General features: G+C 39.2%; 1 protein-coding gene across 5 annotated transcripts in view; it reads right to left on the bottom strand.

Moving 5' to 3' along the window:
* Positions 1–709: 709 nt before the first annotated feature.
* Positions 710–25,874, bottom strand: part of RNF182 (ring finger protein 182) — a 70,029-nt gene continuing 44,864 nt past the window's right edge. For 2 of the 5 annotated variants that reach the window (XM_012508784.2, XM_012508786.2), the window contains one exon: positions 710–5,187. In XM_012508784.2, the coding sequence (XP_012364238.1) occupies positions 4,233–4,976 (744 nt within the window). In that variant the 5' untranslated portion in view covers positions 4,977–5,187 and the 3' untranslated portion in view covers positions 710–4,232. Of the gene's footprint in view, positions 5,188–7,727; positions 7,883–10,962; positions 11,356–25,874 lie in introns of those variants that run through there. The other 3 variants (XM_030817331.1, XM_030817332.1, XM_012508783.2) reach the window with 3 other exon arrangements.

The following is a 25,874-nucleotide window of genomic DNA, read 5'->3' as shown; positions in this document are numbered from 1 at the left end:
AAAAAAAATATATTTCTCATAGAAGTAAAAAGTAGGACAGAATACTAGAGGCTAGGCAGGGTAGAGGGAAGGGAGAGATGGGGAGAAATTTGTTAAAGGATACAGAATTACAGCTCGATGGCAGGAGTAAGTTCTAGTATTCTATAACACTGTAGGATGACCCTAGTTAACAATAGATTATATAGTTTTAAATAGCTAGAAGGAGGACAGTGAATGTTCCCAACAAAAAAATGAAAAATGTATGAGATGGCTATGCTAATTAGCCTGATCTGATCACTATACATTATATGTATCAAAACACCACTATGTACTACGTATATACAATTATATTTCAACTTAAAAATTTTAAAAATACAGACTATAAAAGAATTGCTAAAGACTCCCAGAGCTATGTCTTCAGGCCAGACCTCGTATCTGAGGTAATAAGAATGTAAATGTAACGTGAATGTGAATGTACAAAGAAACTTTCCTTACATTTCATGGGAAAAACAAGATCTAAAATCACCTACTGTCAGAGCATATTCTTTTCTCCTGTGAAATTCCAACCCTCTCAATTTAAAGTGTTAAAATATGTTACAAATCTAATAAACTCTTAATTAAAATGCTTGTGACTTTTCACTTAATTGATGTTTTAATTAAATCAAGGTTTAACCACTTTTAAAAATACATTAGTACAGATCCCTACTTAATATACACAGTATTCAGGATGTAATTTAATTTTTGATTCTTTTATTCATAAGCTTAAAGCACCTTCACGTCAGAACCATAAATGTCTGTACACTGAGTATATGCAGATTTGGAGTCTGCCACAGTATGAAATGATATCAGGAACTGGGTTGAATCTGTATTACCTCCAGGACTCATTTGGAATTTACTCAAATGTCAACATTTATTCACATTTTTTAAATCTCTTTTACACAAAAGTAAATGTGTAAGGAAAGACCCAATACTAAGCCTATAGTTTCTCACAAAGGAGTAAAAATTCATAAAGGGTATTGAAGTAGAGAGAATAATTTAATAAAAGGGCAAAGATGGAGAAAGCACACAAAACTCTTCCTAACTTGGAGAGCAAATGGTTAGACTCTTTCAGGGACCATATCAAGACTCTCACAGGTTTTGAGTAAAGCTCTAGAATAATATGTGGTGTTTCTATGGCATCAAGGCAAGTGGAGGTATTTTTTACCAAGAAGAGTAGTCAAAAAGAGCAAGTCTCAAAAAATGCAGAAACACATAAAATCATAGTTTGCTTGCATTATACTCTCTCAGATTAACTCATTTGCATCTCATCTGTATCTCATGAACTATAAATATGAGCTACTCCAGAGCTCATATTTATAATGGCTATATCAGTTTGCCTATCAATACCAGGATTCATTTGGCTTTGGGACTACCTGGTTGACATACTAAGAAATTTCTTCAAGGTGTCTTCGAAGCCTAGTATCTGTTTACAATCTGGCAAATACACATCACTTTCAGGTCTCTCGGCAGATATGCATGAGTTCACTCTGTAAGTTACAACCAATACAGGTAACCGCTTTCTTTAAGCTGATTCTTTGCTCATTTACATAAACATTTCAGAAGTGAATGAAACCATTATTCTTGCCAATTCACTAATTATGATAAGCATAAAACTGCTGCATATTCCCAAATTATTTCTACTTTAACTAACAATGGTCATATTTAGATGCCATGTAATTTTTAAAATTTTCCCAGACCATACAAGGTAACTGATTTCCCAACTAAATTGGATTCTATTTTGTTGAGTAGTTAGGCAAAAACCTGGAAATGAAATCAAACAAACTAAAACCAAAGAATTTATTTATAAAGACGGTATTTTTATTTCATCTCCCCTAATTCTTCTCCCCTGCTTTAAAAAAAAACAAAAAACAAAAAAAAAACTATGAAGGCCTTTTAGAAGTGTGATGGGTTAGGTCCCCTTTGTTGGAAAGTTCTGAGTCTTCATAGGCATGCTAAAGGCATTAGCTGAACCAACGTTTCTGAACGTTCATGTTTGCCGTTATCTAAAGCTAACAGGGGTGCAAAGTCATAACTGAATTTTAACCATAAGTCAGAGAAATCAAACTTCTAAATTTGGAAATAATAACAATTTAATAGACAAAACAGTATCACAGTGAATAAAATATTAAAGCATTATCTTTTTTTCATTCAATAGCATGAAGAGTTTTCTGGTGTCATACAAAGATTGCTCTTTAAAGCCAAATTAACTAGAAAAAAGACTGCCACAACACACGGAGACACAAGTTTATCACTGTAGACATTATACAGATAAGCAAAACACATCGTACCCATGTCCAGAGCTTTCTAGAAATCTCATTATATAACTTACCAATTTACTCAATGTTACATTTCAAACAAAATGAACTTTTTTTTAAAAAAAAACCTTATAAATATATAAATCCAAACCACAAAACATCTTCTAAACATGGTATTTACTCTAAACACAAATGGATTTCTGGAAATTGCATCACAATGCTATCTAAACTAGATTTTATGAAATCATAAATGTATTTAGCTGTATCTTGGGGCTTAAATTCATTGGACCATATCTCATGTATACTACTCTCATCCTACTTACTTTGGGCATACATATTCCCAAAGTTTAGTTTTACAATTCAAATCAAACTGCTATTCCAGTTGGAATGGGTGCACTGTACCTGCATCACACAACAAAGTTTTCATAACAAGTTAAAGTCGTCTTAGTAATGCCCCCTTTCTAAGAGTTACAAATATTTTAATGTTAATCATTAGTAATGTGTTTTAGAGACTAGGATGCTTTTTTAAATTTTTGCCTAGTTTCTGTGAACATTCTATTCTGCCAACTTGTAATCTAAACAAATCCTTCTCAGAAATATATACATTCAACTTTCCCTACCTCATGAAAAGAAGTTCATTAACTCAAATCACCTAGGTTATGCTTGTATTCAAAATAAATTGTGTAAGAACTTGAATCCATTCCAAAACCAACTCAAAGACAACAGGGATAGCAACATGATGAGCTGCACTCTGCCCCTGCCATTTTACTTCCTTGAAGGGTCTTTTCAAGCAGGGCATTAGCTTTGCACGTCTCTTGCCCACCCCTTTGTCTAGACTCAACACAAAGTCTTGAACATAAACCTAAACCATCATATTTTGGTACAGCTCAGTACCGTACAGCAAAATATTTAGGTTCTCAGCACTTCAGATTGTGAGCTGAAGCATCTCATTAACTGTTTCTGGTTTTCATTGCCACAGTTCACCTCGAATTGTTATAAGATTCAGTTAAGTAAATCCTAATAGAACCAAAAATATAATGGGGAAAAAAAGTCTTTATGAATTTATAGCAACTAATTTAAATGGAACCTTTTCAGGACAAGGGGTGAGGCTGATTGGGCAATGCAGTTTAAAAAAACCAAAACTAAGATGTTATAAGGAAAGACTCAAATGAAGGTTTTCATGAATAATAACCGCTGTATAAGTTCATTCTCATCCATTCTTCTCAGATAAGACTGAGGGGAGAGGAAAATAGACATGGAGGAAAGAGTGTGTCTCAAGGACAAATGGCCACATTCTGCCATGAAGTTGACTGTGATGCAAATTCCTCAGTGCTTTTCATTCTCTTTAGTAATGTGGCAAAACAGGTATTCAGTTGAAACTACCCAAGGGAATGGAACCGACTTTCCTCTTGGCAAGGGAGAATGTGCAGAGGGAACAAGTATCTCAGTGGGATCACCGACCACAGAGAGTGACTTAAGAGAGAAAACACCTGAAGACAATTCCAGGGTGTTCCAATACCAGGAATATGGGGAGGGAAAGGAGTACACACTTTGTAAATGAATGTGTCTCAGAGCAACTTTCCTCTTGTGTCCAACTGCCATCCTAGAACATCCATGAATACGAAAGGAGGGATCCATGCTCTCCCTACAGCATAACACGCTGCACCCCTGCTGTCTGTTTGGCAGTGCTAACAGAAACCCTGCCCTTTCTCTGGGAAGACTCACTGCTGTCAGTGCTCCGTGAAGAGTGAGCTTATACAATTTTGCTAACCCCTAAATAGAAATGAACATTTTTACTTCCAGCCTACAGGAAAACCAATCAAGTCAACATATGGCCAAGGGCTTTGTTAATGTCATGGACACTAATCACAAAGAACATAAAAGAAAATAAATTATAAATTATCTAACTTCACACTCAAACAGGGCAATGTGTGTCCAATTTCTTATTTTGCATATCAGTTAAGAAGGAGGTGCCATACAGTCTAGAAATTCATGACAAACACACTGGCAAAAACCATACACCATAAGAATAACAAGGCTCGAAGGGACCAGGCTGACAAAGACGACCCCAAGGGTGACTTTCTTAGACACCAGTAAGTAGATTCCTAAGGGTAAGGAGCTGAAGTAGAGCAAACCTAGCAACCACACTAACACCCGGATGGATGTCTGAAACAGCAGGGATGTGCAGTTCCACACAGTCCAGTTGTGTGACACAGTGGTGACAGAGTCAAAACTCGCAGGCCTATAAAATTCTACCACAGGAGTGGAGCTCAGGGACGGGGAGCTCTCTCTCTGCACCTCCATGATGGTTATGACCAGGCAGTTGGAGGATGTGTGAGAAGGACTGACCAGAGAGGCCAGCCTCTTGGGGGTGAGCAGCAGCTCAGTGGGGTTCTCTGGCAGGCACTTCTTCCCTTTGCCTCCACAAGTCAAGTTCACAAGGATGTTGTTGTCATCGGGCAGGCTACTAACTTCATCATCTGGCAGGCACGTCTCAAACCTGCAGAAAGGACAGACAATGACACCTTGTGGGGAATCCCCAAAGTCTATGATCTTGTAGAGGCATTTGGCACAAACCCTATGACAACACTCCAGCACTTTGGGTTTCCTCTGTTTCAGATTGTATCGATTGTAACAGATTTTGCACTCCAGCTCATCAGAGGCCTGAGTCTCCACAGTGTCTTCGGGAGGTTGACTGGCCATCTTGAATTATGTGTGCAATCTTATGCCAGGTGGGTCTTCTTGAAGAATGGCTTTGATTAAGGTGCCCCTCTGAATATCATATCATCCAAATCTGGCAGCGACGCAAAAAGGCAGGACAAGTAGTGAAAGAAACCAGAAATCTTCCAGGCATTTTCAACTTCTGCATATAACTCTGTCTCAAACACATATTTATAAAGGCCACATGAAGGGTCTGTAAAGAAGAAAAGAGATTCTAATATAATGAACAGTTCACTGAAAAGGTGTTTCTGAAAAGTGCTTTATGGAATTTTCTGAGCTTCAAGGATTAGAAGCAATAAACTTAAAAGGTTAAATCCCCTTTATCTTTTCACACACTTCTGTCCCTAGAACAGAAAAGTGTTATCTCCATGCTTAGCTGTTTCAGTCAACAAGCATGATAGTGAAGAAAGAGTTAAGAATCCTAATGGGTGTAAAGGACAGTATAGAGCTGGCTACATGCTTTAGAACATACTTTGGTCTAGATACAAGAGATTTTCACTCTGAAACTTGTAACAAATTCTGGCCTCTGAAAACTGAATGGGACATGTATCAAAAACAGAAAACTAATTGAGTATTGTTGGTGTAAATACCAGGTGTCTAAATACCGTCAATAGTGCTTAGGAATACACAAAAGGGAATATTAAGGACAAATGTTAAAAATGTGTTTTCAGAGACTGCTTTGATAGAGATAAGAGCATATTTAAGTAGAGCAAACTGTTCTTACCTTCTCAGTATAAAGAAATCTGTTATATAAATGCCTTTATTGTTTGACTATTCCATTTCAATTTTTTTGTTTCAATACCAGTCTTGAAAACCACAGCTGTGCATATACATTCACTAAAGGAAGAATGAGATATGTAACACCCGATATAAGCATTATGAACAAGTCAAGTCTAAGTCCCAAGAAAGAGAAATAAACACAGATAAAACATGCATAGCTATGTCTCTAGACATGAAGAAATCACTTGTGCGTGGCTATGAAGAAATACTCAACATTCACTTACTCATCTACTTTATTTCATGAAAACTCTTTTTTTAGTAAAAGGAAAGTGTAATACAATCTACAGTCCTTACTATTACTACTACTGGTTATTACCAGCTTTGGGCAAATGGCTGAAGGTTAATTTCATATGCACAGTCAGTTCTCAATTTTCAGTACTAATGGGAGGGAGCAGTAATATAGAAAATCTCCAAATTATTTTTAATTAGCTTTAATATATGTAGTATTTTTGGTAGTTGATTCACCTTAAATTATGTTTGGCTTAGAAAAATATCAAAATGTATTTGATTTTCTGAGCATATCTCTAAGCAATAATAGCAGAAAGCTCTCGTAACAGTTCTGAGGGCAGAGAGTAACTGTGCTAGACATTTAGGTTTGCTATGGATCATACTGCACTAACAGAGAAAGGCAGTGGGTAGCTGAATCTGGATAACTTTAAAAATCATGAATAGTTGACTTATTAATACATATTATCTTCATTTTAAGACTTTAATTTTTAATTGACTTCCTATTCTACAAGAATGTGTAATGGATAGCAGTGGCAAGATGTATACTTGGTGGCAAAAAGATGTCAATCTACAGAATCTCTGGTAGCCAAAAATGTAGGTAGGATTTTTTAAGATACAATGTATGTATGCCTGTATTTCAAAACTGCTACCACGAACCAAGCTCTATGTATCCAGCCTAACACACAAAAAAGATATACAGACACAAACATCAACTCTTCTCTCTCCTTTCCTTCCATGTGCCCTAATTTTCCTCATTCCTGATCCTGATCCCATTCAGGATACACATGCCCATGTCACTGCAAAACATGACTATGTCCTGCTCACAGCTCCACAAGGCTGGCGTTTTTTTTTCCTCCTGTGGGATGAACATCTTCAGGATGATAGCCAAAGAACAAGAAGGAGTTCTATCCTGGTCACCACACACAGTCCTAGCTCACTTCATGGGACAGTCCCCAGCCCTGGGCAGTTCACTGGTGATCTGCCACCTGGGAAGCTCCCATTCATTCCCTGCTGAGCACAAGGCTCTTACAACAGTACCCCCAGTAGCCACACACAGACTTCAGCCCACCCAAATGGAACATGTCATTTGTTCTTTGCAGCTACATGCCCACCCAGACGTAATGCTCTCCTGAATCCAGAGGTTAGGAAGCTGATGGTCCCAGTAGGGTTAGCAGCAGTGTCTGTCCCCATTGCCATAGAAAGGACTGAGGTATGTGAAGTCATGTGGAAAAAGGAAAAGAAAGTATGTAAACACATGCATAAAGACATCAGAAAAAAAACGTAAAACAGCCAGTGAAGATAACTAGGCAAAATTACATCTAGAAATTTTGCACAGAAAGCTAGAGTAGACACATAAGTGTTTATGAATACGTGAGAACACATTAGAACATCAGCATTTGACAGTCAGCAGGTCACATTCCTACTTTCTGTACCAAGCTTCCAACCATTAGAAGAGTGGCAGGCAGTAACACTTTATGTTGGGCCAGCCACGATTTCTAGCTGATAATTATGTGAACCTAAATTATTTCCTTGAAAATATTGAGCTATTATTTGAAACAAAGCTTTGTTTTGTCACAGAAATACTCTATCAGATTACTGAGTATGTTAAGATAGAGTGTTATGTGATTATAATGTTCATGTTTATACAAATTTATACAAGGGACTTCTTGGTAATATGCAAAGAAAATACTCAATATTCAAATATCCAATAAAAAATATACCTACTCTAATTCCAAGGCCAGCTCTAGCAAACCTATTCCATCAGCAGGAAAGCCTTCATCAAGTCCTGCCTCTAAGAATGGCTCTTCTGGGCAAGATCAGGTGACAGCCTTGAGCTCTGGTAGCATTCCTGGAAATGCAGCCAACACAAGTATTTCTTCCTGGAATGGCAGAAAAGAGCATGGTGATTGTTCCTCTTGAAAAGCCAGGCTACCAATTGCTAGAGTTAAAAAAAAAGTTTCATCTACCTTATTATGATTTTAAGATCCCTCAAAGAACTTGCATAATAACCAAAAATCTAAACCTTTCTAAGGTTATAATTAGTCAGAATTGTTCTCTGGGTCTCTAAAAGATACTCATTCCAGCCCATCTCCACCCTGCCTTCACTTCTGTCAAAAGCTGTAGACAACAATCATGATGTTCAGTGAAAGCCAGATCCAAAAGAGTAATACTGTATGAGTCCATTAATATAAAGTTCACAAACCAGGCAAAACCAAGCTGTAGCATTTAGGGGTACAAGCTTAGGTGGTAAAGCTATGATGAAAAATCTGGAGGTGATAAGACTACATGTCAGGTTTATTAGTCCATTCTCATGCTGCTAATAAAGACATACCCAAGACTAAGTAATTTATATAGAAAAAGAGGTTTCATGGACTCATAGTTCCACATGGCTGGGGAGGCCTCACAATCATGGCAGAAGGTGAAAGAGGCGCAAAGGCATGTCTTACACGGTGGCAGGCAAGAGAGAATGAATGCCAAGCAAAATGGGAAACCCCTTATAAAACCATCAGATCTTGTGAGAACTCACTGTCATGACAACAGTATAGGGGAAACTGCCTCCATGATTCAATTATCTCCACCTGGCCCTGCCCTTGACATGTGGGGATTATTACAATTTAAGGTCAGATTTGGGTGGGGACACACAGCCAAACCATATTATTCCACCTCTGGCCCCTCCCAAATCTCATGTCCTCACATTTCAAAACCAATCATGCCTTTCCAACAGTCCCCAAATGCCTTAACTCATTTCAACATTAACTCAAAAGTCCACAGTCCAAAGTCTCATCTCAGACAAGGCAAGTCCACCTATGAGCCTGTAAAATCAAAAGCAAGTTAGTTACTTCCCAGATATAATGGTGGTACAGGCATTGGATAAATATACCCATTCCAAATGGGAGAAACTGGCCAAAACAAAGGGGCTAAAGGCCCCATGCAAGTCCAAAATCCAGCAGGGCAGCCAAATCTTTGACTCCATGTCTCACATCCAGGTCATGCTGATACAAGAGGTGGGTTCCCATAGTCTTGGACAGCTCTGCCCCTGTGGCTCTGTAGGGTACAGCCTCCCTCCTGGCTGCTTTCACAGGCTGGCATTGAATGTCTGCAGCTTTTCCAAATGCACAGCGCAAGCTGTCTGTGGATCTATCACTGTGGGGTCTGGAGGATGGTGGCCCTCTTCTCACAGCTCCACTAGGCAGTGCCCCAGTGGGGACTCGGTGTGTGGGGGCTCCAGCCCCACATTTCCCTTCCACACTGCCGTAGCAGAAGTGCTTCATGAGGGCCCCACCCCTGCAGCAAACTTCTGCCTGGATGTCCAGGCATTTCCATACATCCTCTGAAATCTAGGTGGAGGTTCCCAAACCTCAATTCTCGACTTCTGTGCACCCACAGGCTCAATGCCACATGGAAGCTGCCAAGGTTTGGAGCTTGCACCCTCTTAAGTCATGGGCTGAGCTGTACATTGACCCCTTTTAGCCATGGCTAGGATGTAGGGCACCAAATCCTGAGACTGCACAAAGCAGCAAGGCCCTAGGTCCAGCCCACAAAAACATTTTTTCTCTTAGCCCTCTGGGTCTGTGATGGGAGGGGCTGCCACAAAGACCTCTGATATGCAGAGACATTTTCCCTATTGTTTTGGCAATTAACATTTGGCTCCTCATTACTTATGCAAATTTCTGCAGCCAGCTTGAATTTCTCCTCAGAAAATGGGTTTTTCTTTTCTATTGCATCATCAGGCTGCACATTTTCTCAACTTTTATGCCCTGCTTCCTTTTTTTTTTTTTTTTTTTTTGAGACAGAGTCTTGCTCTGCTGCCCAGGCTGGAGTGCAATGGTGCAATCTCAGCTCACTGCAAGCTCCAACTCCCGGGTTCACACCATTCTCCTGCCTCAGCCTCCTGAGTAGCTGAGACTACAGGCACGTTCCACCATGCCCGGCTAATTTTTTTTTGTATTTTTAGTTGAGACGGGGTTTCACTGTGTTAGCCAGGATGGTCTCAATCTCCTGATCTCATGATCCGCCCGCCTTGGCCTCCCAAAGTGCTGGGATTACAGGTATGAGCTACTGCGCCCGGCTACTCTGCTTCCCTTTTAAACACAAATTCCAATTCCAAACCATATCTTTGTGAATACATAAAACTGAATGCTTTTAACAGCACCAAAATCACCTCTTGAATGCTTTGCTGCTTACAAATTTCTTCCACCAGATACCCTAAATCATCTCTCTCAAGTTCAAAGTTCCACAGATCTCTGGGGCAGGGGCAAAATGCCATCAGTCTCTTTGCTAAAACATAGCAAGAGTTACCTTTATTCCAGTTCTCAACAAGTTCCTCATCTCCATCTGAGACAACCTCAGCCTGAACCTTATTGTCCATATTACTATCAGCATTTTTGTCAAAGGCATTCAAAGTCTCTAGGAAGTTCCAAACTTCCCCACATCTTCCTGTCTTCTGAGCCCTCCAAGACTCTAGGAAGTTCCAAAGTTGCCCACATTTTCCTGTCTTCTTCTGAGCCTTCCAAACTGTTCCAACCTCTGTCTGTTACCCAGTTCCAAAGTCACTTCCACGTTTTCAGGTATCCTCATAGCAGTACCCCACTCCTGGTACTAATTTACTGTATTAGTTGATTCTTATGCTAATAAAGATATACCCAAGACTGAGTCATTTATAAAGAAAAAGAGGGTTAATGGACTCACAGTTTCACATGGCTGGGGAGACCTCAAAATCATGACAGAAGGCAAAAAAGAAGCAAAGGCACGTCTTATGTGGTGACAGGCAAGAGAGAATGAATGCCAAGTAAAATGGGAAACCCTTTATAAAACCATCAGATCTCATGAGAACTTACTATCATGAGAACAGTAGGGGAGAAACTGCCCCCATAATTCAATTATCTCCACCTGGCTCCACCCTTGATTATTACAGTTCAAGGTGAGATTTGGGTGGGGACACAGAGCCAAATCATATTACCAGGACAGCCGATGCCTTGAAGGGAAGAAAAGACAGTGTCCAAGCAGACTTAGTGCAGGCTACAGAGTGGCTGACAATGTTCTCTTCTTGACTGGGGTGGTACTTACAAGTGTTCATTTTGTGCTACTCCATCACAGTAAAAAAAGAAAGGAAAGGAAATAGCAAAGGGAAAAGGAAAGAAAGGGAATCTATGACTGTTTTGGCTATTTTTATAGATACAGATTTTTCTACATTCAAAATGTATATTTTTCTGCCAACGCATATTTTGGATCAACTTACTTTTTCCATATGATCTGCATGTAAGTCCATTAATTTTTTTCACAAAATTGAAATGTCACGTATCTATCACCTTAATATTCACGCATTACTATAAATCAATACTGCTGGTAAGAATATAAATTAGTACAACCACTATGGAAAACAGTATGAACATTTCTCAAAAAACTAAAAATAGAAATACCTTACAACCCAGCAATTCCTCTACTGGGTATCTATCCAAAGAAAAAGAAATCAATATATTAAAGGGATACATGCACCCCCATTTTTATTGCAGGACTATCCACAATAGCAAAGATATGGAATCAAGCTATGTGCCCATCAACAGAGGAATGGATAAAAAAATGTGAACTACTATTTGGCAATAACAAAGAATGAAATCCTGTCATTTGTAGCAACATGAATGGAACCAGAAGTGATTATGTTAAGTGCAATAAGCCAGGCACAGATAGACAAATACCTCATGTTCTCACTCATATGGGAGCTAAAACACTATCTCAGGATGAGGTGGGAGAGGGAGAAAGAAGAGAGGTTGGTTAATGGGTACAAACATACAATTAGATGGAAGAAATAAGTTCTAATATTTGATAGCATACTAGGGTGACTATACTTAGCAACAATAATGTGTATATTTCAAAGTAACCAGAGGGCTTGAAATACTAACATATAAAATTAATAAACAGTTAAAGGTGATGAATACCTCAATTACCCTGACTTGACCATTATACATTCATTGTATGTTACACTCACATGTACCCCATAAATATGTAAATTATTATATATTAACAAAAGAGGGAAAATGGATGAATCTCTAGGATGGACATATCTGTAGCATGCCTTGATGAGAACGAGTGCTAAAGTATGTCTCACCAGACACTGAGGAAAGAATCTGGTATGCTAAAATTGCCTTAAAAATAAATACACAGTTTTCTTTTCCTAGAAAAATACAACATTTTCAAATATATGAAGCTGGTATTCCTAACTAACCAATTAACAGTCTTTCATCCTTTTATAAGTCATCTGGGGATAAGACTATACAAATAAATAATTACCTACTATTATTCTCATAAATTAGCTTGAGCTCCTGGACTATTGGGCAAATGATTGTTTTCACAGCCCTAAATAATAAACCACTTATTATTAGACTCAAATCCATCTTACTCTGCTACTTAATTCCCTTGATGGTGAAGATGCAAACTTGGCTTATATTTTAAAGCAAAGTCTCTCCAGTGGACATCTGTTGTTTTTGTCTACCTAGGATCCTTCTTTCTCCTTTAGATCACATTGCTCCCTTCCCAACTGCCCTCACTTCTTTGGGGTAGTGTTTCCTACTCACTCAAATTACAAAATGGTGGGTGGGCTGTGTTAATCATAGTACCTCCCTTCTCTCCAAAGGTGTGGATTGGGACCGGGCCTGGCTGATCACATACTCCACTACTCCCCCACTCACAAGGATTAGTCTAATGGGCATGTGACCCAAACTGGACTTCTCAAAGCTCCTGACTGCAACTCTTTTTATTTGAAGCTAGGGACAAGACAGGAGAGGACAGGGACCAGGGGAAGGGACACAGAACCAGAAAAAGATGTATCAAGGAACTGCCATGGCAGCAAGAGGGAGAATAAGAATAAAGCCCAAAATATTAAGACAGTAAAGGAAAACAAGAGGCAGAGGTAAAAAAAAAAACAGAGACAAACCTGATGAGACCTCAACTGAGTTTCTGAAGTCAATAATGTACGAAGGTTTCTGTGAGCCAATAAATTCCTTTTTTTGCTTATGCTAGTTTTCTGGATGGATTTCTGTTACTTACAACCCAAAGTGCCCTAATACAGTTACCATGCTGTACTTGACATTCAGAATTTATTGTGTTTTTAGATCTAGGTTCCTACTTAGTATTACAGAAATTTATACAAATAATTCAACAAAACTCAGAGGCAATAGGCATTCTCTAAGATTTCATTTGCACACGTGTGCACACATGCATGCACATGTACACATAAACACACATTTACATATATAAATACACAAAGGTCATCAGACATATTGTTGCGTATTTATTAGCAGCCTTTGTGTGTGTGCATTCTTTTTTATTTGGTTCTTTTCTCCTCCACCAGTATCAGCCTGAATACCACCCCAAATGAAATCTTAGAGAAACTTTGCATCTGTACTCAAAATTAAATTGGTCTCTAGACTTTTTTGTGCTGTTAGGTTTCGGTATTAAATGTATGCTTATTTTGTAAGTGAAACAGGAGCTATTCATCTTCTGGAACAGTTTAAATACTGATAAAATTACGTGTTCTTTAAAAGTTACATAAAACTCAGCTGTAATTTCATATGATTCCATTGTCATCTGCAATAGTAGATCTTTAATCATTTTTCCATCTCTTTCAGGGTTATTGTCCTATTCAAATGTTCCATTTCTTCCTAAGTTAAATTTAGACATTTATATTTGACAGAGAAAAAATCCATTTCTTCTGGTTTTTCAAATTCTTGCCGTAGAGTTCCACAAATTCTTTTATCATCTTTGCATCACCTCTGCCCCTGATTGTTTCTTTTCTCACTTATAGTCTTCTAAATTGTTTTATTCCTTATTAATTACCTAATCAAACTATTTTACTGTGCTTTTCAAAGACCAGCTAATATATGTATTTATCCTTTCTGTTACTTTTAATTTCATTAATTTCAGCTTTTATCTTTATTATTCTCTCTAATTTATTTTTGTTTGTTATGATTTGTTTTTTCCCAAGTCATACTAAGAGTACATTTGTCATTATGCTTAAATACTGAAAATAGCTAAAGACTATAGTATTTCCACTGGCTACAGCTTTCACTCTATCCCATAGCTTGTGGAATAGATTGTGTACCTTTTATTGATTTCTAGATGGCTTGTGATTTGACCTTTGATTTATCCTTTGATATAAAGGTAATACAGGGCCAGGCATGGTGGCTCATGCGTATAATTCCAACACTTCAGGAGGCTGAGGGTAGAGAATCACTTGAGCCTTAGGAGTCTGAGACTAGCCAGGGCAATATTAGACTCCATCTCTATTTAAAAAAAATTAATAAATTTTAAAAAGGTTATATAGAGTTTTCTTAAATTTCTACATAAAATTTATTTTTTATTGCCTTATGTGATTTCTAATAGTAAGGGATTATGATCAGAGAACAAAATTTATAAAAAAATCTTTTACTTTTAATTTATTATAGTGCTCTTTGTGGTCAAGTATATTTTTCTAAGTAGTCTAGAAAGAAATATTCTGTTTGGTTCTAGAATATCTATTAAACCTAACTTTTTAATTTATTCACTTTCTGAATCATCAAGGTATGTGCAAGGTTATCACAGGTCAAAACAAGTGAGAGGTTTATTTAAGTGTCTCACTATAACTATATTTGCATTTCTAACAGTTTTGTTTTACAGAGTTAGTGGCTATGTTAGCTTACATATACAGCTTTATTTTCTTCATAAACTCTGCCTCTTTTTGTCATTATATAATGTCTTTCCTTATCCTATTTATGCCTTTAACTTAAATATCAACCTTTATACCTTATCTAAAGCTTATATTGCTTGTTCTATTGACTCTGCATTTGCCTGGGATGTATGTGCATCCTTTCAATTCCATCTTCAATTACTTTATCTCAGATGTTTCTTATAAATAGCTGCCAGAGATGTGGTACACAGCCTGTAATCCTAGCACTTTGGGAGGCCAAGATAGGTGATCACTTGAGCCCAAGAGTTGGAGACCAGCCTAGGAAACAAGGCAAAGCTCTGTTTCTACAAAAACATACAAAAATTAGCCAGGCGTGGTGGCGCACGCCTGTGGTCCCAGCTACTCAGAAGGCTGAGATGGGAGGCCTGCTTGAGTCCAGGAGGTCGAGGCTGCAGTAAGCTATGATTGCACCACTGCACTCCAGCCTGGGCAACAGAGAGAGCATGTTTGAAGACACACACACACACACGCACGTACACACACACAAAAAAAACAGCACGCTACTGGGTTTTACTTTTTTTTGGTGGGGGGGGGTGGGTGGGTGGGGATAGGTTCCTGATCGGTCACCCAGACTGGAGTGCCGTGGCATGATCTCAGCTCACTGCAACCTCCACCCCCCAGGGTCCAGCAATCTTCCCGCCTCAGCCTCCCAAGTAGCTGAGATTACAGGTGTGTGCCACCATGCTTAGCTAATTTTTGTATTTTTAGTAGACACGGGGTTTTGCCATGTTGCCCAGGCTGGTCTCAAACTCCTGTACTCAAGCGATCCACCTACCTTGGCCTTCCAAACTGCTGGGATTACAGGTATGAGCCACCATGCCTGACCTGGGTTTTGGTTTTTAACTCAGTCTGACAATTTTCCCATTAAAACATCTAATGAATTCTAAAAATTTGTGAATTTTCCAAGTTCATTCACATTTAATGTAAAGGCTGTTATATATTAACTCATTCTTTCCTTCTCACTTGATTTATTTGATTCAATTCCAAATATTTCCCTCCTGTCATCTTCCTTTATCTCAAGGTCTGTGTTTCTGGTTAACTTTTTGTTCAGTTACTTTTCGTTTTGTATTATTATTTTTGTCAGAAAATAGGTGATGATATTTCTGAATTCTTGCATAGTAATAAATTTCCCCCTGACAGGGAAATGTATGGGATTTTCCGGCTGCTGTCTTTTTTCTCTCTGAAACCAACCCAATAGTCCTATAGACTATTCTTTTGTATAAACATAGATTGCCCTTTCTTGTTTTAAAGCTTACAACTTATATTGGTTTTATCTGAGCTCCATCCTCAGGAGAGGACTTCCAGGCCTCTCAAAAACAAGTATCAAAGAACTGAAACTCACCAGATCACCACACCAGATGAGGGGACCCTCATTCATCATGATTGCTTCCTTGCCCCTCTCTAGTTCCTGTTTTCTTACACATTGTTACATTTCTTCCCTGCTATACAAGCCCTTGGTTTTAGTCTGTCAGAGAGATGGATTTGAGAAGGATCTCCCATCTCCTCAGCTGCAGCACCCAATTAAAGCCTTCTTCCTTGGCAATACTCATTACCTTGTGATTGGCTTTCCGTGCAGTGAGCAAGTAGGGCCTAGACCAAACCCTTGGTATTTTGGTAACATCTCCATGGCCTGCAGAAATTACTATTTCTAGTTTTCTGTGCCACAGATGAGAAATCTGCTGCTAGTCTGATACTTCTTCATGGTAAGTAATTTGCTCTGTCTAGAAGCTTCTAAGATTTTGCCTCTTATTCTTAATACATAGTTCAAGAACTTTTCCAATAAATCCAGAGTGTCTTTTTTCATAAATTTTGCCTGGAACTTAATAAGTCATTTGAATTTACAGACTCAAGTCCTGATTTTTAAGCTCAAAAAATTTGTTTCTTATATTTACTTAATTATTGCCTTTCCTCCATCTGTTCCTTTTTCTCTTTCTGGCTTTCCTGTTACTCACATGTTATATCTCCTGGATCTATTTTCTTTTGTGGTTTCCATTCCTTTATATTTTTGTTCCGTACTTTCAGATTCTTCTAGTTGACCAACTAGGCTACCAATTCAAGCCCCAAGAATGATCATTATCACCTTCAGTTCGTTTACTAAAATGTTTGATGGGGAAATCATGTATTTCATCTCTAGAAAGTCTTCTTGTGCTGCATCTGCATCTCCTTATGTGCTCTTTCTATTTTTTGTCAGGTTGTCATCTGTCTCTGGCTGCCGCTCCATCACATTCAGCATGAGTTCTGTCTGTTCTCATAGACTGCCTTCCCTTTGGCTGCGGTGCCAATATTATTCTTTGTTATATCACTGGGGTTCAGGTCTGATTGTTGAAGGACCCATAGAACTGAAGTTCTATGAGTAGGGGGAAACACAATGGTCTCTTCTGTGATCTACCAGTGTGATAGCAGGTGGGCTGCCAGGACCCTTCCAAGGCCTCCTGCTCCAAAGGACGCCCCCAACTACTGATTTTTCTCCTTGGTCTCTTGTGGAACACACACACTATGGGGTGAGGGTGAGTTTCAGTTTTCCTCCCAGGAGTCCCCATCCTCTGTAGGTCAAGCTCATCACAGTATCCAGTGCATCCTGATCTTCTGATGGGACTCATCCAATGGATGCCAGCCCTCAGTACCAGCCAAGCCTAGGAAGGAATCCCCCATCTGCTCCCCACTCCCCACCCTCAGCTTTACAAAGCTTAGGGTTTCACTTGCACTCAGGGGTCTGCTGGCTCCAGGAGTAGTTGGGATCAGGAAAGACAGAGTAGAATTGAGACAGCAAGATAGCAAGCCTATCTTTCAAGAATCCTTGCCAACTATAATTCCTAGAGTTTTTCCCAAATATTTACCTAGATGGAAAAATGGAAATTTGTGATAAAAGTTTAATTTGGGGAGAACATGGCAATACTAATCATGTTCAGTGACTATTACATAAAGATATATACCAAACTGATACTCATCCCTAAGTTAATTGTTTTTGAAATTCACTTTTTAGAATTCTCCTTTTTGCATATTATTTTGTTTTACTTCCTCTATAACAAACTGTCTCATTCTAAGAATCCATAAACTGGACACTCAAGAGTATGAGAATCATTTTCCTTTGCCTTTGGCTGTCTTTCCTAAGTAATGCCTTTCAAATTCTACCTTTGAATTCAAAGAGCTATATAGTAGTTAGATAATTCTTTTTCTTTTTTATACATTTTAAAAACATTCGTGTTTTTTTAACTGAGATTGTCTTGAGTCTTTGCTGTTTGGATCTTGAACTGTTTTCGGGTCTTCTTCCCCACTTTTTCATGATATTACCCTTCAATTTCCAATTTTTAAATTTATTTGTAGACCATCTCCCCTAAATACTCTTTGCCCTAGCCCCTATCATGTGTGGCAACTTGTCTGCAAATATGGCAGCAATAATTCTCCACAGACCTGCACAAACACTTTCTACAATGTGACCTTCTTTTCATCTGATCAACAAGTAGAGGAATCTGTTTTTCCCCACCCCTTAAATCTTGGCCTTGTGACTTGCTTTGACCGACATTAAGAGTGTGAAGCAAATTTGTGCCCTCAGGGTGTCTTGAAGCTTCTGCTCTTGCTCTCCTGGAATTCTGAGACCACCATTGAAGAACCCAGGCTAGCTTCTCCAAAGACGAGAAACCACTGAGAGAAAGGCCCAGACAAAAGCCAACACCAACTCCAATCATGTGAGAACATTAGAGACCATCCAGCCTCAACTAACCACCAGGGACCACACCCATTTGAATGAGTGGCACCATGAAAGAACAGCTGAAGAATGTGCCCCACTGAGCCCAGTAGAAAATGCTGAGCCACACGATTTCTGCATTTCTGCTTGAGGTACTGGTTTCATCTCACTAGGGAGTGCCTAACAGTGGGTGCAGGACAGTCGGTGAAGCGCACTGTGTGCGAGCCGAAGCAGGGCGAGGCATTGACTCACTCGGGAAGCGCAAGGGGTCAGGGAGTTCCCTTTCCTAGTCAAAGAAAGGGGAAGCAGACGGCACCTGGAATATCGGGTCAGTCCCACCCTAACTGTGCTTTTCCAACGGGCCTGGAAAACGGCACACTAGGAGATTGTGTCCCGCACCTGGCTCGGAGGGTCCTATGCCCACGGAGTCTCGCTAATTGCTAGCACAGCAGTCTGAGATCAAGCTGCGAGGCGGCAGCGAGGCTGGGGGAGGGGCGCCCGCCATTGCCCAGGCTTGTTTAGGTAAACAAAGCAGCCAGGAAGCTCGAACTGGGTGGAGCCCACCACAGCTCAAGAAGGCCTGCCTGCCTCTGTAGGCTCCACCTCTGGGGGCAGGGCACAGACAAACAAAAACTCTGCAAGAACTTCCACAGACTTAAATGTCCCTGTCTGACTGACAGCTTTGAAGAGAGTAGTGGTTCTCCCAGCACGCAGCTGGAGATCTGAGAACGGTCAGACTGCCTCCTAAAGTGGGTCCCTCACCCCTGAGCAGCCTAACTGGGAGGCACCCCCCCAGTAGGGACAGACTGACACCTCATTCAACCCGGTATTTCTCTGAGACAAAACTTTCAGAGGAACTATCAGACAGCTGAATTTGTGGTCTCACGAAAATCCGCTGTTCTGCAGCCACCACTGCTGACACCCAGCCAAACAGGGTCTGGAGTGCACCTCTAGTAAACTCCAACAGACCTGCAGCTGAGGGTCCTGTCTGGTAGAAGGAAAACTAACAAACAGAAAGGACATCCACACCAAAAACCCATCTGTACATCACCATCATCAAAGACAAAAAGTAGATAAAACCACAAAGATGGGGAAAAAACAGACCAAAAAAACTGGAAACTCTAAAAAGCAGAGCACCTCTCCTCCTCCAAAGGAACGCAGTTCCTCACCAGCAACGGAACAAAGCTGGATGGAGGATGACTTTGATGAGTTGAGAGAAGAAGGCTTCAGACGATCAAACTACTCTGAGCTACGAGAGGAAATTCAAAACAACAGCAAAGAAGTTAAAAACTTTGAAAAAAAATTAGAAGAATGGATAACTAGAATAACCAATGGAGAGAAGGGCTTCAAGGAGCCGATGGAGCTGAAAGCCAAGTTTCGAGAACTACGCGAAGATTGCAGAAGCCTCAGTAGCAGATGTGATCAACTGGAAGAAAGGGTATCGCTGATGGAAGATGAAATGAATGAAATGAAGAGAGAAGGGAAGTTTAGAGAAAAAAGGATAAAAAGAAATGAACAAAGCCTCCAAGAAATTTGGGACTATGTGAAAAGACCAAACCTACGTCTGATTGGTGTACCTGAAAATGATGGGGAGAATGGAACCAAGTTGGAAAACACTCTGCAAGATATTATCCAGGAGAACTTCCCCAATCTAGAAAGGCAGGCCAGCATTCAGATTCAGGAAATACAGAGAACGCCACAAAGATACTCCTCGAGAAGGGCAACTCCAAGACACATTATTGTCAGATTCACCAAAGTTGAAATGAAAGAAAAAATGTTAAGGGCAGCCAGAGAGAAAGGTCGGGTTACCCACAAAGGGAAGCCCATCAGACTAACAGCTGATCTCTCAGCAGAAACTCTACAAGCCAGAAGAGAGTGGGGGCCGATATTCACCATTCTTAAAGAAAAGAATTTTCAACCCAGAATCTCCTATCCCGCCAAACTAAGCTTCATAAGTGAAGGAGAAATAAAACACTTTACAGACAAGCAAACGCTGAGTGATTTTGTCACCACCAGGCCTGCCCTAAAAGAGCTCCTGAAGGAAGCACTAAACATGGAAAGGAACAACCGGTACCAGCCACTGCAAAAACATGCCAAATTGTAAAGACCATCGAGACTAGGAAGAAACTATAGCAACTAACGAGCAAAATAACCAACTAACATCATAATGACAGCACACATAACAATATTAACGTTAAATGTAAATGGGCTAAATGCTCCAATCAAAAGACACAGACTGGCAAACTGGATAAGGAGTCAGGACCCATCAGTGTGCTGTATTCAGGAAACCCATCTCACGTGCAGAGACACACATAGACTCAAAATAAAGGGATGGAGGAAGATCTATCAAGCAACTGGAAAACAAAAAAAGGCAGGGGTTGCAATCCTAGTCTCTGATAAAATAGACTTTAAACCAACAAAGATCAAAAGAGACAAAGAAGGCCATTACATAATGGTAAAGGGATCAATTCATCAAGAAGAGCTAACTATCCTAAATATATATGCACCCAACACAGGAGCACCCAGATTCATAAAGCAAGTCCTGAGTGACCTACAAAGGGACTTAAACTCCCACACAATAATAATGGGAGATTTTAACACCCCACTGTCAGCATTAGACAGATCAACGAGACAGAAAGTTAACAAGGATATCCAGGAATTGAACTCAGCTCTACATAAAGTGGACCTAATAGACATCTACAGAACTCTCCACCCCAAGTCAACAGAATATACATTTTTTTCAGCACCACACCACACCTATTCCAAAATTGACCACATAGTTGGAAGTAAAGCTCTCCTCAGCAAATGTAAAAGAATAGAAATTATAACAAACTGTCTCTCAGACCACAGTGCAATCAAACTAGAACTCAGGATTAAGAAACTCACTCAAAACCGCTCTACTACATGGAAACTGAACAACCTGCTCCTGAATGACTATTGGGTACATAATGAAATGAAGGCAGAAATAAAGATGTTCTTTGAAACCAACGAGAACAAAGACACAACATACCAGAATCTCTGGGACACATTCAAAGCAGTGTGTAGAGGGAAATTTATAGCACTAAATGCCCACAAGAGAAAGCAGGAAAGATCCAAAATTGACTCCCTAACATCACAATTAAAAGAACTAGAAAAGCAAGAGCAAACACATTCAAAAGCTAGCAGAAGGCTAGAAATAACTAAAATCAGAGCAGAACTGAAGGAAATAGAGACACAAAAAACCCTTCAAAAAATTAATGAATCCAGGAGCTGGTTTTTTGAAAAGATCAACAAAATTGATGGACCGCTAGCAAGACTAATAAAGAAGAAAAGAGAGAAGAATCAAATAGATGCAATAAAAAACGAAAAAGGGGATATCACCACCAATCCCACAGAAATACAATCTACCATCAGAGAATACTACAAACACCTCTATGCAAATAAACTAGAAAATCTAGAAGAAATGGATAAATTCCTTGACAAATACACCCTCCCAAGACTAAACCAGGAAGAAGTTGAATCTCTGAATAGACCAATAACAGGTTCTGAAATTGTGGCAATAATCAATAGCTTACCAACCAAAAAGAGTCCAGGACCTGATGGATTCACAGCCGAATTCTACCAGAGGTACAAGGAGGAACTGGTACCATTCCTTCTGAAACTATTCCAATCGATAGAAAAAGAGGGAATCCTCCCTAACACATTTTATGAAGCCAGCATCGTCCTGATACCAAAACCTGGCAGAGACATAACCAAAAAAGAGAATTTCCGACCAATATCCTTGATGAACATTGATGCAAAAATCCTCAATAAAATACTGGCAAACCGAATCCAGCAGCACATCAAAAAGCTTATCCACCATGATCAAGTGGGCTTCATCCCTGGGATGCAAGGCTGGTTCAACATACGCAAATCAATAAATGTAATCCAACATTTAAACAGAACCAAAGACAAAAACCACATGATTATCTCAATAGATGCAGAAAAGGCCTTTGACAAAATTCAACAACCCTTCATGCTAAAAACTCTCAATAAAGTAGGTATTGATGGGACGTATCTCAAAATAATAAGAGCTATCTACGACAAACCCACAGCCAATATCATACTGAATGGGCAAAAACTGGAAGCATTCCCTCTGAAAACTGGCACAAGACAGGGATGCCCTCTCTCACCACTCCTGTTCAACATAGTGCTGGAAGTTCTGGCCAGAGCAATCAGGCAGGAGAAGGAAATAAAAGGTATTCAATTAGGAAAAGAGGAAGTCAAATTGTCCCTGTTTGCAGATGACATGATTGTATATCTAGAAAACCCCATTGTCTCAGCCCAAAATCTCCTTAAGCTGATTAGCAACTTCAGCGAAGTCTCAGGATACAAAATTAATGTACAAAAATCACAAGCATTCTTGTACACCAATAACATACAAACAGAGAGCCAAATCATGAGTGAACTCCCATTCACATTTGCTTCAAAGAGAATAAAATACCTAGGAATCCAACTTACAAGGGATGTGAAGGACCTCTTCAAGGAGAACTACAAACCACTGCTCAATGAAATAAAAGAGGATACAAACAAATGGAAGAACATCCCATGCTCATGGGTTGGAAGAATCAATATCGTGAAAATGGCCATACTGCCCAAGGTAATTTATAGATTCAATGCCATCCCCATCAAGCTACCAATGACTTTCTTCACAGAATTGGAAAAAACTACTTTAAAGTTCATATGGAACCAAAAAAGAGCCCGCATCGCCAAGTCAATCCTAAGCCAAAAGAACAAAGCTGGAGGCATCACGCTACCTGACTTTAAACTATACTACAAGGCTACAGTAACCAAAACAGCATGGTACTGGTACCACAACAGAGACATAGATCAATGGAACAGAACAGAGCCCTCAGAAATGATGCCGCATATCTACAACTATCTGATCTTTGACAAACCTGACAAAAACAAGAAATGGGGAAAGGATTCCCTATTTAATAAATGGTGCTGGGAAAACTGGCTAGCCATATGTAGAAAGCTGCAACTGGATCCCTTCCTTACACCTTATACAAAAATTAATTCAAGATGGATTAAAGACTTATATGTTAGACCTAAAACCATTAAAATCCTACAAGAAAACCTAGGCAATACCATTCAGGACATAGGCGTGGGCAAGGACTTCATGTCTAAAACACCAAAAGCAATGGCAACAAAAGCCAAAATCGACAAATGGGATCTCATTAAACTAAAGAGCTTCTGCACAGCAAAAGAAACTATCATCAGAATGAACAGGCAACCTACAGAATGGGAAAAAATTTTTGCAACCTACTCATCTGACAAAGGGCTAATATCCAGAATCTATAATGAACTCAAACAAATTTACAAGAAAAAAACAAACAACCCCATCAAAAAGTGGGCAGAGGACATGAACAGTCACTTCTCAAAAGAAGACATTTATGCAGCCAGAAAACACATGAAGAAATGCTCATCATCACTGGCCATCAGAGAAATGCAAATCAAAACCACAGTGAGATACCATCTCACACCAGTTAGAATGGCCATCATTAAAAAATCAGGAAACAACAGGTGCTGGAGAGGATGTGGAGAAATAGGAACACTTTTCCACTGTTGGTGGGACTGTAAACTAGTTCAACCATTGTGGAAGTCAGTGTGGCGATTCCTCAGGGATCTAGAACTAGAAATACCATTTGACCCAGCCATCCCATTACTGGGTATATACCCAAAGGACTATAAATCATGCTGCTATAAAGACACATGCACACGTATGTTTATTGCGGCACTATTCACAATAGCAAAGAGTTGGAACCAACCCAAATGTCCAACAACGATAGACTGGATTAAGAAAATGTGGCACATATACACCATGGAATACTATGCAGCCATAAAAAATGATGAGTTCATGTCCTTTGTAGGGACATGGATGAAACTGGAAAACATCATTCTCAGTAAACTATCGCAAGGACAAAAACCAAACACCGCATGTTCTCACTCATAGGTGGGAATTGAACAATGAGAACTCATGGACACAGGAAGGGGAACATCACACTCCAGGGACTGTTGTGGGGTGGGGGGAGGGGGGAGGGACAGCATTAGGAGATACACCTAATGCTAAATGACGAGTTAATGGGTGCAGGAAATCAACATGGCACATGGATACATATGTAACAAACCTGCACATTGTGCACATGTACCCTAAAACCCTAAAGTATAATAAAAAAAAAAAAAGATACAAAAAAAAAAAAAAAAAAAAGAAAATGCTGAGCCACAGACTCATGAACCAATAAAATGGCTGTTGTTTCCAGCCACTAGTTTTGAGGGGCTCATGCAACAACAGATAAGCAAAATAGCACGCTATTTCTTTCCAAATTAATCCAAAGCCAATCTCTGCCCAAAGAAATTTCCCTCATTTATCAATGAGTATCATAGAAGACTCTTTTATGAACTTTTGAAGCTGTCCAATCCATACATCTTCCAAGTTTTGTCAGTCAAAATACAGTTTCTATGTATTCTTCCATGCATAAACTTTAATAATTTGTATTATAGTAACTTCTATTAATTCAAGTCTTTCTAAAAAGCTCAAAAATTTTAGAAACACTGCATAAGCTCTACTACAGTAAGGGGAAATTATAATTCCCACTTAATAGGTATATGAACATCCATTGAAGTATCTTTCCTAAGATTACATAAGAAGTCAGGACAAAAAAAGTCAAAATAAGTAGAGCTCAAAAACACAAAACAAAACAGAGCTGTCACTATGATCCTATTATTTGTCTATCCAGGGCTCTATGCTGTGTATTACTCTACCGTCCATATGAATTAATTATACAGGTCTTAGGGTAAGTTGAGTTTCTTCAAAATATTTCATATACAGTTTCATGTGGCCTGAATCATTCTTATAGAATCCATCAACCATTTTAATGTGGCATCAACAGGAGAGATTATATTTTTCCCCTTATGAAAAGACAACTGTCAAATTTCAACTTTCATTTCCAAAATACTCCTCCCATCCTGGAAAATAAATGTTGTAAACATTGCTCTCTAGATGATGAGACAATATATTTTAAATGGCTCTGTAACAAGAAAACTGATACAAGTTAAGGTATTGTCATTTTCATTAACTATGGTTTCTGTTTTTAGAAACGGTGCTAAATACCTGCTTCTATGTTCAATTTATTTTTGTGCAAAATGGAGAATCACTCTTCAAACACTTTCACTTTTTGATCATCCGTTTTTATGATGTCTTAAATTCTTTGACTAATAACTCTATCTTCAAAAACATATGAGAGATTCTGGCACTTACAGCATCATTTTTCTTTGTGACTATCAAGGCAGAATGTTGGTTTTTACACTCAGCTATTGATAAAGGACACATGCTTGCCATCTCTCTGACACCCAATTGCTCATTCACAAAACCCGATGTTCCTAACCTCATTATTTATGGAGCTTGAGTTTCAAATTAAGTTTAAACCACACATGTGGCATCTAC

The sequence above is a fragment of the Nomascus leucogenys genome, chromosome 8, assembly GCF_006542625.1.
Source record: "Nomascus leucogenys isolate Asia chromosome 8, Asia_NLE_v1, whole genome shotgun sequence".
NCBI lineage: Eukaryota > Metazoa > Chordata > Mammalia > Primates > Hylobatidae > Nomascus > Nomascus leucogenys.
Note: the sequence above shows the minus strand (reverse complement) of the source record. Positions and strands in the feature narration are given on the sequence as shown.